This window comes from Corticium candelabrum, chromosome 9 (assembly GCF_963422355.1).
Source record: "Corticium candelabrum chromosome 9, ooCorCand1.1, whole genome shotgun sequence".
NCBI classification, from domain to species: Eukaryota; Metazoa; Porifera; class Homoscleromorpha; order Homosclerophorida; family Plakinidae; genus Corticium; species Corticium candelabrum.
The window spans coordinates 1,709,551-1,722,050 of record NC_085093.1 but is presented as its reverse complement, the minus strand read 5'-3'; the positions used below and the strand labels follow the sequence as shown (position 1 = coordinate 1,722,050).

The 12,500-nt window shown below is 41.2% G+C and overlaps 2 protein-coding genes across 3 annotated transcripts in view; one reads left to right on the top strand and one right to left on the bottom strand.

Annotated features, from left to right (window-relative positions):
- The window catches only part of LOC134183977 (serine/threonine-protein kinase SMG1-like), a 56,098-nt gene that overhangs the window by 30,819 nt on the left and 12,779 nt on the right, over positions 1-12,500 (bottom strand). For both annotated transcript variants that reach the window (XM_062651574.1, XM_062651575.1), the window contains 12 exons: positions 11,653-11,841; positions 11,079-11,211; positions 10,237-10,357; positions 9,053-9,136; positions 8,872-8,999; positions 7,198-7,350; positions 6,979-7,133; positions 4,513-4,651; positions 4,326-4,456; positions 2,095-2,433; positions 1,879-2,038; positions 268-1,128 (listed from right to left, as the gene is read on the bottom strand). In XM_062651574.1, coding sequence (XP_062507558.1) covers positions 268-1,128; positions 1,879-2,038; positions 2,095-2,433; positions 4,326-4,456; positions 4,513-4,651; positions 6,979-7,133; positions 7,198-7,350; positions 8,872-8,999; positions 9,053-9,136; positions 10,237-10,357; positions 11,079-11,211; positions 11,653-11,841 — 2,593 coding nt within the window. The remainder of the gene's footprint in view (positions 1-267; positions 1,129-1,878; positions 2,039-2,094; positions 2,434-4,325; positions 4,457-4,512; positions 4,652-6,978; positions 7,134-7,197; positions 7,351-8,871; positions 9,000-9,052; positions 9,137-10,236; positions 10,358-11,078; positions 11,212-11,652; positions 11,842-12,500) is intronic.
- LOC134183981 (uncharacterized) lies at positions 5,384-5,983 on the top strand. The gene has a single exon (XM_062651581.1). The coding sequence runs from the start codon at positions 5,421-5,423 to the stop codon at positions 5,847-5,849; it is 429 nt and encodes a 142-aa protein (XP_062507565.1). The 5' UTR covers positions 5,384-5,420; the 3' UTR covers positions 5,850-5,983.

The window sequence follows — 12,500 nt, the reverse complement described above, 5'->3', positions numbered from 1 at the left end:
GACTGTCTATCTGTGTGTCTGTTCTTGTACATCTGTGTCTATTTGTCTGTCTTTGTGTCTGTCCATCCATCCCGCTGTCTGTCTATTTGTCTGTCCACTCATCTTTCTACTACATCAGTCTGCTCCTTCATGTCTGATGCCCTACTCATGACTGTCAGTCCATGTCTCATCCAATTTCTTGTCCATTCTCTCTATCCACATCTCATTCAATCCGACTACCATCCCCTATTTCATCATCATCCACATCAAAAATCCATCTCCACTTACATCCGGAAGAAACAACAGAGCGTTGCTCTTCTCGTCAGGCAACAACTCAACAGTCCCCATGCTGCTGAGCTGTTCCACAGTCCGTCGACCCCATCGATAACACCAAGCAGCATAATTAGCCCACGCCTTTGCAAGACCAGGCGATGTATCCGTTGCCAAACTAAGCAGCAAACCCGGCAAACTATCAACATCACTCAGTCCAGACGTGATGTGAAGATTGGCCCCATTAATAATCTCAAAGTGCCACGAACGTTTGTTGGCAACCAACGACGTCAGCGATGAGTAACTCGGTGAGTCTGGACTGAGAGCATTAACAGCCAATTGTTGATCGCTTTGTAGCCATTTTGACAACGTCAACAGCGAACGAGCAAACGGATCTGCAAAGGGATGTCTCGAATACGACTCCATTTTGAATACAGCCGACGTTGCGTAGCATAACATTTCGATTGCTCGTTTATTCTGACCGACTGCATTGAGCAGTTTGGCTCCTTCATGTTGGATCTGAAAGATCGAGAGCAGATCCTCGCCTTCCGATAACGTCACAGAGCTTAGAACGTCAGCAATGTCTTCATCATCTGCATCGTCTGTGAACGGTTGATGAGACACCTCGAATCCATGAACATCGAGCATCCTTGACAGCAAGAGACGTCGAGCAAGGTTAAAGTTCGATTGCTTTCGAGCAAGTCTGGCCGATGAGAGAGTGATGTTGTGTACTGTGTGGGCGTGGATGTTGTAGTTTCGTCGACCGAGGAAGGAAGCAACTCGGAGAAGATGAGCAGCGAGGCCGGCATCGTGGAGAGATGAAGTAAAGCACTTGGGACGAAGTGGCAACAGAGATGAGTTAGACTCTCTGTCTGACACCTAACAGCATGCACATAATAAATCTGCAATTAATGTGTGTGTGTGTGTGTGTGTGTGTGTGTGTGTGTGTGTGTGTGTGTGTGTGTGTGTGTGTGTGTGTGTGTGTGTGTGTGTGTGTGTGTGTTGATTTATTACATATATGTATTATTGCCCGAGACGTGAAACGCTAGGCATAGTAGTGCAGGCAAGTTACGTGACCGGTAACCAGCTCGACGAACTGCTAGGCAACCACATAACACGTGACCATATAAATGTCCCGTATGTTTAGTATGGTGGACGTGAATCAAGCTGCATAGCTATGGCATGCTGAGGGTTTGTACTGTAGTGCTTCTTTATGAATTAAATGTTTATATTAATACTACACATACTATTATTTATATTTATTATACTTTACAGTTTAATACATACTAGAAAATTTACAGTAATTAATTAATTAATTAGCTATATATTTAGATTTAAATCATCTATCTCATTTATAATTTACTTAATTATTTAATTACATATTTATTTTATATACTGTAATTATATATTCATATTGATTTAATTACATATTTATTTTATATATTACAATTATATATTCATAATTATTCATTTACGTATTTATTTTATATACTATAATTATATATTCATAATTATTTATATTTATTTTATATACTATAATTATATATTCATAATTATTTATTATTTATTACTAACCAATCTATTCATCTAACTCTTCATATCCCCAATTCATGCAATCATCACACCCACCTGCTCTGCTCTCTCTTGAATTGCAATCTGAACAGCCGCAGAACATTGAAGTTGCGCTGCATGTTGAACCGAAACAAGCGGTGGCCACCCAAGTGCACTCACTCTCAGATGAACCTCCGAATACGCGGATGCCTGACGAAGCAACTTCTTCACTCTATTCCTACAAACACAAATCAGTCACAACATCAACGTGTCTTAACTGGATAATCAACTCACAAAGTTCGAACGTCACTCTCAACACTACTGCCTGCACTTGTGCCTTCATCATCCACATCAGAACACTCACTAGCATCCAACGTGTTCAAACCCTCGTCTCCTCCAGAAGCCGTTCTGACATGATGATTTCCGGTTAGCAACACAAGCGCACGCAGTAGCTGCCGCTGACTGGCGTGTAGCATCTGGTGTGGATTCCATAATGGTTTGCAGCCGAGGTCACAATCGACTTTTTCCCCTCCGTGAGCAAATCTCTTCAAATTGTCGGCGTCGGCGCCAGCTGCAAGGTTGAGGAACTTTTGTGCTTCTTTCATGTCTGAATCATCGAACATCTGGAGTGCCCTGAGATGAAACGTACAACAGTTGGAGAACACGCAATTTACAATAGAAAATCACTTGAATCAATAAATTTAAAGAAAACATCATAGACACACAAATAGTCAACACAACATAATTACAGTTTTTCTTACTATTACAGCTGTACGCGATGGATTGGACAAATAATGCCAAATGCAAATGGATGTGTGTGTGCACGTGCATGAGTGTGTGTGTGGTGTGTGTGTGTGTGTGTGTGTGTGTGTGTGTGTGTGTGTGTGTGTGTGTGTGTGTGTGTGTGTCTGTGTGTGGTGTGGAATAACAGCTGAATTACTGAAAGCTGGGCCTACGGAGCTTTTTGATTGGCTATCTGAGCTTCTTCAACAAGTTTGGTCTTCAGGAAGAGTGCCACAGGATTGGAAAGATTCAGTTTTTGTTCATGTTTTCAAGAAAAATGACAGACTAATATGCAACAACTATAGTGGTATTTCATTACTCAGTGTACCTGGAAAGGTATTAGCAAATATTCTTCTGGAACTACTTAAACAGTCAGTTGAACCTCTACTACTAGAAACCCAATGTGGTTTTCGTTCGGGTAGAGGAACAATTGATCAAATATGGTTGGTTCATCAGTTAATTGAAAAGTCCATTGAACACAAGTGTGCTGTCCATATTCGTTTTGTTGATCTGGAAAAAGGTTTTGACTCCGTACCTAGAGAAATTCTCAGACTACTTTTGAAAGAGAGAGGCATTGAGGAACAAGTTGTACAATTGATTGTTGACATCCACGATGGAACACATTGTGTTGTCAAATCTAGTGGTGAGAAGTCATCAAAATTTAAAGTTACAACTGGTGTACGTACGTCAGGGTTGTGCTCTGTCTCCTGTATTATTTAATCTCGTCATGGACAAGATTGTATGCGAAGCACTAAACAAAGATAAAGTTGGCGGAGTAGAAATTGAATACAGGAAAGAGGGAAGTCTCTACAAGAACTACAGAGTCAAAGCTCAAGGAACTAGTGTCATTAAAGCTGCTATGTATGCTGATGATTTAGCTTTAATTGGGAACCTCGGGTGAACTACAAAAGTTAGTAGACAGTCTACATGAGTCCTGCTGTAAATGGGGAATGAAAATCAGCATCAAGAAAACAAAAGTTTTGAGCATTGGTTGCAAGCAGGCACATATTCTTCTTGACGGTTCTGTTCTTGAAAACATTACAGAGCTTACTTACTTGGGGAGTATCATGAGCCAAGATGGTGGATGCATTGCTGAAATTGATGCTCGTATAAGCAAAGCAAGTAAAGTTTTTGGTTCCTGGAAGAAAAGGGTATTTACCAACAGACAGTTTTCAATCTCCACAAAGATGAAAGTTTTTCGTGCTTTGGTGAGACCTGTTTTGCTATATGGATGTGAGACTTGGTCCGTTACACAACCAAACTTGCAACGCTTAAATACATTCCACATGCGATGCATTCGATCGATTCTTGGTGTCTCAAGATGGAATAAAATCAAGAATTCAGACAATTTAGAATGAGCGTGTGAAGACCCTATTGCTATGACAATACAGAAACAACGATTGCAATGGCTGGGCCATCTGCTGCGCATGAGTGACAATCGTCCCCAAAAACAACTACTTCGCAGCAGACTTAATAATGCAACAAGACCAACACATGGGCCTAAACAGAGATGGATAGATGTTGTCACAAGAGACCTCAGATCATTACATATCAGTCTTCGTGATGCTGATGATCGTGCTGCTTGGAGAAGCACTATTATGCTGCGCTGCCAAAACCCATAGTGGGTATGGTGGAATCAAGGTTCAAGGTTCAAGGTGTATGTGTGTGCGTGTGTGTGTGTGTGTGTGTGTGTGTGTGTGTGTGTGTGTGTGTGTGTGTGTGTGTGTGTGTGTGTGCCTTACCTGATGTAATTCACATCATATTGCAGTGTAACACTTTGCTGGCTGTTTCCGTCTTCCTGCATTTGTTCACAAACATCTATAAACTCAATCACTTCATTCCATGCTGAAAGGTTGACGTAGCAGTCCAGCAGCTGTCAAAATAGATCATTCATTAATCATGATGCATTTATTGCAGATGAAATTCTACCTGATTGGCTAAGTAGTTGGTGACAACAGTAGACACATTCTTCTTTGTCATGTCGTTGAATTTGGGACTGCTTGGCAAGCTGTAACTGTCAAACTGTCTATCCCAGCATTTCCTTAATCCCTTGGAAGCCTGTTCATAGCTACAACATGTGAAGTAGTCATGTAATGTTGAGGCAATATGATACATGATACAAAATAACAGAGAGACAGAGACAGACAGACAGACAGACAGACAGATAGACAGGCACACAGACAGACAGACAGACAGATAGACAGACACACAGACAGACAGACAGACAGATAGACAGACACACAGACAGACAGACAGACAGACAGAGACAGAGACAGAGACAGACAAACATTGCTCTCTTTTAAGTGTTAGATGTTTGTTTTTGAAATGTAGTTCTAGCGAACTCTCGTAGTTGCGGAACTTTACATAGTTACCTTGCTAGCACTGTATTATAGTATAGATGTGTGTTTGAAATAAATGTTATTTGACAGACAGACAGATGGTAGCTACAAACATCAGATGGCTGTTCGTTAGAGTTTTTCTTCTACGACCACTAGGGTCATTTATCTTGAACTCTTAGTGTTATATGCAGCCTTTTTTGTATTAGCATTAAAGTCTTCAATCAATGTTCTTTGACAGACAACTAACAGACAGACAGTTGCTGCATGCTTGTAGTTTATAGCTCATTCTTAGTGAAGTGTATAGTGTGTAGATTATGGACAAGGTACATTTGAACTTAAGTCCTTACTTTTTGCTGAAATCTAATATAGTCTTGTGTTCAAAAATACATGATGACAGACAGACAGACAGACAGACAGACAGACAGACAGACAGACAGACAGACAGACAGACAGACAAGGAACAGATATGTCACTTCAGATTGCAGGCCTGACATTGTCATGTTCGATTCTGAATCAGCTTCCAACCTCGACCTGGACATCTCTCTAGCCCACCCTTGGAGTGCGGATGCATTTCCAAGCTCTGCTGATAGAACAGGCGTCGCTGCTAAACAACGAGAGAATAGGAAGGCGGCAAAATACAGCCAACAAAAGCTCCCTGGGACTTCAGTTCTCAAAGCCATCCCCTTGGTATTCGAACATTTCGGTGCATGGGGAGAAGAGGCCAGGAACTTCTTGCGAAAGCTAGCAGCTTTCTCATCAGACGAAGTTGGTCAGCCAAACGCACCGGAATTTGTGGACTTCTGGCGTAAACGATTTTCAGTGCAGCTGCAAAAGTGCAACGCACGGGTCATTCAGAAGAAATTGAATGTGTTGTGTGGTGGGTGTCAGATTCCCGAGTCACTCAGCACTCAATTCTTTTATCATTAGTGTACTTTTAGTTGTCTCTTTTGCCTCAGAAAATATGTATACACTTACCTATGAACACTATAAAGCATTTAGCTTTAGTCGAGTAGTTTCTGCTGTGATGTATGATAGTGTGATTGTAAGAAATAAATGATTCTTGACAGACTGACAGACAAAGAAAAACAGACAGACAGACAGACAGACAAACATGGGCAAAGCTGCTGGATCTTGGCTTGAAGCTGTCCAACCTCTTCCAAGTTTGCACTAAAACCCGCTAACTTCCGACTAGCAACTCGGTTGAGATTGGGCTGCAGCATGCCTATGTCTTCAGCAATTGAAAGATGCGAGTGTAGCAAGATCAATGACAGAGAAAGCTATCACCTTCTAACCTGTAAAATTGGAAGCGGACCCATCTGGCCCACGAATCAGTAGCAAATGTGTGGTGTGATAGTTTACAAGACCTAAACATAACACACAGAAGAGAACCCAGAAACCTTTACGAAGGAAGCAATTCTTGTCCTGATATCATAGCATTCGATGTCCAATCTGGATATGATATCGAGCTGGACATAGCTCTTGCCCACCTGTGGAACGAGGACATAATCTTACAAGCCTCTAAGGTGGATGGAGCCGCTGCTGCCAAAAGAGAGTCACAGAAGACGGAAAAATACAGCAAAGAGATTGATGCTATGGGAAATGCATCCAATTGCATCCCTCTGGTTTTTTAGCATTATGGCCGCTGGGGATAGAAAGCCCACCAATTTCTACATCATCTGTCCCTATTATCTGTAGATGAAGATGGAGACCCAAACAGTGGCGAGTTCAAGACATACTGGAGATGCTGCCTGTCCGTTAGCCTCCAGAGATGCAATGCACAAGTGCTCTCAAGAAAACTATGTAGACTTTCTTTTAGCAAGAACAGTTGTACTGCTTATAGCATACAGTTAATTAATCGTCCTACGTAGTAAGCGGCCGTAAGGGTCGCCGGACATTGTTGTAGCATGTTTTCCTTTCCTTGCTGGAACCATTTAGAATGTAATAGTGTTGAAATTTTAAATATATGTATTTTATTGACAGACAGACAGACAGACAGACAGACAAATGCAAAGACAGAGAAAGACAGATGGACAGACAGACAGACAAAAAATCTCACCATCCTTTAGCCACACTGATTGACGAGTCCAGCCAATACAATGACCTCCCACACTTCTCTCTGACCCACATACTTACACCAGCTAATGCTTCCGATGCTCGCAACCGACAGAGAGCAGAAGCGAGTACAACCAGCAGCTGCTCAAACTCTGAATCCTGCATACATGCAACTAATCACACAAACAACAATAAGTCAAAAGCAATGAGAAGGACAACCAACCTGTGGAGTGATTACAGCCAGTTTTTCATAGCAATGTTTCACTGTAGCACTTGGTGATCCACAGTGCAATGCAATAGTCGCAAGAGGTAGACGAAGACGGTTTAGCCAGTCGCTGCATGTTGTGGAATTTGTACGAAAGAACGAGCGAATATTCTAACATAGATGCACAATTAGATAGCAGTTGAATGGTAATTTTGCTATATGACTGAGTGCAGAATGATTGTCACCTGTTGTTGTCTGTTTGTCTGTGTGTCTATCCACGTGTGTGTGCGTGTGTGTGTATGTGTGTGCGTGTGTGTGTATGTGTGTGTGTGTGTGTGTGTGTGTGTGTGTGTGTGTGTGTGTCTGTGTCTGTGTCTGTGTGTGTCTGTGTGTGTGCGCGTGCATGTATGTCTGCATGTGAGTGTGTGTCTGTGTCTGTCTGTCTGTCTTTCTGTCTGTCTATCTGTCAGTCTGTCTGTCTGTCTGTCTGTCTGTCTGTCTGTGCGTCTGTCTGTGTGTCTGTATGTCTGTCTGTGTGTCTGTCTGTCTGTCTGTCAAAAAACATATATTAGAAACTTCAACGCTAATACATAAAAGGCTACATATAACACTAAGAGTTGATGTCAAGTTCAATGTTGAAGTCAGTTGCATTATGGACAGCTATGCCAGGTCTAGATTGAGAGTTGCAATAACAGTCTCTTGGCTCCATAGTGTGAGGAAGTGACATACGTCTCAAACATTCGAACCAAGCAGAGACCACTGAGTTGTGTAACCAAACTGGACCCCTTCCTGTCTTTCAAGTAATGAGGTGGTATCCATCAGTGTCCAGTGTCTTTCCACAATCACATTCAATTATAGATTAAGGCAGTCACAAACGTAGACACAACCTCATTAATGCTGCCAAGTGGAATAATCCACGAGAAATTACAAGCTTTCTTGAGGTAGGAATAGCGTCTAGCCAGGCTCCTGAGCCCTTTCCTTGAAAGGATTTCAAACGAGCTGCGTCCTTCATTGAAGAATTGTCAATCATGTACTGAACTTGGGAGATTTTGTTTGTTTTTCAGTCAACTTATGCAAAGTCTTTTTGGTGTTAGAGATGAGGTCTGTTAGAGCCTCACCAGAACAGACACTGCTGTAGATGGTGACTAATGCTATCTTCCTGAGCACTAGAAGACATTGTTTGACTGATTACTGAAGCTACTTGTGGCTGTAGATCTGGAAATCAGTCCGGCAACACTTGCAACGAGTGAGCCCACCCAGAGACGAATGCGATAGGTGAAAGTTGAGTTGCAGGAGTCATTCCGAAACCACCATGCCTCACTTTCAGCAGTCATGCCATTGACGTTCAGCAGTCTGTCTGTCTGTCTGTCTGTCTGTCTGTCAAATACATATATTTCAAATCCAAAGAAATTTCCATCAAGAGCTTAAAAGCTAGTCTTTAAGTAAAGTTCCTCTAAATCAACAACAAACACTTAAGGCTACAACAGATGACCCCATAGGGGGGTCAGGATACATTAAACCACTTAGTTTAAAACAAATTGATATTTGTCAAGGACACTGCAAGATTTTTGTCCAGCTGAAATTACTGCCATCTTCCTAGAGATCACATTTGAATTGCCTGTCTGTCTGTCTGTTGGTCTGTCTGTCTGTCTGTCTGTCTGTCTGTCTGTGCATCTTCATCTGTCACTCTACCTTGGGTGAAGGCTGCAAGGCTATAGCACAGCCACAATCTGCATTATAAATATGCTTCTCCAAATGATCCATAAACATCACAAGCAAGTTGACCCTCAGATTCCGTGTGAAATACTTCGGTCCAACACCTAAGGCAGCCACCAGTCAATACCAGCAACATACGTAAACGAAAGATTCCAACCAGTTCCTTTCCCAACCGCAGTTGATGTCAATGGAGACTGTTCAATGCCTTCTTTCAGCTCCAAGTAGTAGCTCCTCACAGTATCTTCACATAATTAAATATTAAAATTTGTTAAGTCTTAATACTAAATTTAAGTTTTAAATTAATTTTCAAGTATCAGCAGAGTGGAATATAATGGTCAGTCATCGGTCATTTATTTTATTTAAATTTTATTTATTATATTTATTATTTAATTTTGTAAAATGTTGACAAAATGAATGGCCACTAAGTGAGATAGTACTGTGTGTTGACCATTGTTGGAGTGTGTGGCGTGAGTGTTGTTGACTGTGATGTGTTTGTACAGTGTTGACTGATGACAAAAAGGAAACTCTCCAGGTACTAATCAATCCAGCAACCAAGTTACACACACGCACACATGCACGCATGCACGTGCACACACACGCACACACACACACACACACACACACACACACACACACACACACACACACACACACATGCATGTACGTACGCATTCACGCATGCAGGCACGCATGCACACACACACTCACACACACACACACACACACACACACACACACACACACACACACACACACACACACACACACACACACACACACACACACACACACACACACACACATTCATGCACGCATGCACACACGCATGCACACATACACACACATATAACCTAAACATCTAGACAACTGACAGAAGCAGCAGGCAAGATCTAGAGTTGATGATCTCCACATGTGAGTGCATAAATGTCAATAGTGTAATACTGTAACACTTTGTATATATATTATTAAAATTGTAACACTAATTAATATCAACAAATCTTAAGTTAGCATCTAAACAATAAAGTCCAGATAATTTTCATAACAAATAAATACAGAAGTGAATATGATGCAACAAATAAAGAAATTGAACTAAATGTTGATATCAATAATTACAAGAAACGATAGTGAAATCGAATAAGAATGAAAGCCCAAAATGTCAGTTCAATCCCTTTTGCTAGAGCACAATGTCTGACTAAAAAATTTGCCCTATATTCCACTCTGATTAGAAACTTCAAAATTTTATTTTTGATTTCAAAAAAATTTTTTATGAAAAGTTTAATCAAAATTGTAAACTTGTAAAGCATTGATTTTGTCTCAATTTTGATTGACTATTGCACTCACTTCCAATTGCTTGAAATGTCTCTTGAGGTCCACCAAGTGGAGTTCTAATCTTTGACAGAATGACAAACCGAGCAAGCTCCCATAGACTCCAGAACCACAGCAAAGCATCACAACCATCCACCTATACATAGATATCTAGATAGAGATAGACAGACAGACAGACAAATAAACAGACAGACAGACAGACAGACAGACAGACAAATAAACAAACAAACAGGCAAGCACACAAACAGACAAATAAGACAAACAAACATATAAACAGAAAGACAAATAAATAAACAAACAGACAGACAGACAGACAAGCAGACAGACACAGACAGACAAACAAACAGACACACAGACAAATAGACAAACAGACAGACACAGACAGACAAACAGACAAATAGACAAACAGACAGACAGACAGACAGACACTGACACAAATAGACAAACAGACGCTGTCACAGACAGACAGACAGACAGACAGACACACAGACAGACAGACAGACACACACACAGACAAATAGACAAACAAACAGACACATAGACAAACAGAAAAACAAACAGACAAACAGACAGACAAACAAATACACAAACAACAGACAGACAGACAGACAGACAGACAAACAAAGACACAAACAACAGACAGACAGACAGACAGACAGACACACAGACAGACACACAGACAGACAGACACACAGACAGACAGACACACAGACAGACAGACACACAGACAGACACACAGACAGACAGACAGACAAATAGACAAACAGACACACATCAGATATAAGACGAATACAAAGCTACAATAGAGTCAGATACGAGTCAGATACACATTGTGACAAACCACGCATCAAACGTACTGAATTTCTGAAGTGTTTCTCATTTGCTTTTGATCCCAACGAGACATCAGCAACCGACTCTTTCTCCTTGTCATTGTCACATTGCTGACACGAGTGATAGAGACGCTCCAACCAGTCATCATTAACATGACGGCTACCGCACACACACAACAACAAACAATGCATCAAACTCTTGCCTGCATGTGTGTACATGCCCAACATTGTAAGTAAGAAAAGTGTGTATAAAAATGTAAGTGCCTTGGGGACCAGCTTGGCACACGTGAGCCCAACCAGTGAATAACGACACTACCATTACTGTCACGAGGGTTCAGTGCACAACAGATGATTTAACAAACATTCTGATGGGAACTCTATACCTCTCGTGTACACAGATAAAAAACGACACCAACAAACTAATGGTAATTGAGAAACAAAGAATTAAAGTTATTGATATTAATGGCCTATATTAATATTAACTTTTGCATTTGTTTGTGTGTGTGTGTGTGTGTGTGTGTGTGTGTGCATGTGTGTGTGTGTGTGTGTGTGTGTGTGTGTGTGTGTGTGTGTGTGTGTGTGTGTGTGTGTGTGGCTCTACCTCGGTGTGACAGCCTTTAACAAAAAGTTCATGATGGCTTGAAAGTGGTGGGCCTGAAATCTTCCAGTGGGTGGACGACTGCAATATGCTCTACGAGCAAGCCATGACTTGTAGACAAAGTTCCCAACAGCAACACTCTCACTTGAGTGCTGAAACTCCGAAACTGTCTGCCACTGCCCATGACAATAACTAGCAAACAAATTTGGATAAAAACATACAAATGAACAAATAAACAACAAAAACTGAACAACCAATGGGAAAACAAAGAGAGAAGCATCATGTACAGATACATAGACACACATACTGTACATACATTATGACATATACAAACACAAATAGCCAGACAAATACCCATTGGGTCAAACACGCAAATGTTGCTTTTCTGTTAATTAATTATTCTATTGTAATGTTGATATTAAAAATGTGTAATCTTTAACAGACAGACAGACAGACTTGACATTTCCGTGGCCCATCCATGTGCACAACACGTCATCTCTCTGGCAGCAGTGGAAGATGGTGCAGCTGCGGGTGTAAGGGAGACCCAGAAATCATTGAAGTATGACAACGAGTTGGATGTGTGGGATCGCCCCTCTAACTGCATTGCACTGGTGTTTGCACACTTTGGTTGTTGGGGCCAAGATGTAATGAAATTTCTGCACCAGCTGTCCTTGCAGTCTGTAGACGAAGATGGAAAGAAGAAAAGTAGGAAAATCAAGTCGTACTGGCGAAGCTACCTATCCGTTGCCTTACAAAGATGCAATGCCAGCGTTTAGGCAGGAAACTGACAAGACACAAGACTGGCAAAGTCAAAAGACGTTCATTGTGACAGTTACTCGTTGCTAGTTAAG

Coding starts and splice junctions, on each gene's coding strand:
- LOC134183981 (XM_062651581.1), top strand. CDS start 5,421: ATGTTCGATTCTGAATCAGCTTCCAACCTCGACCTGGACATCTCTCTA.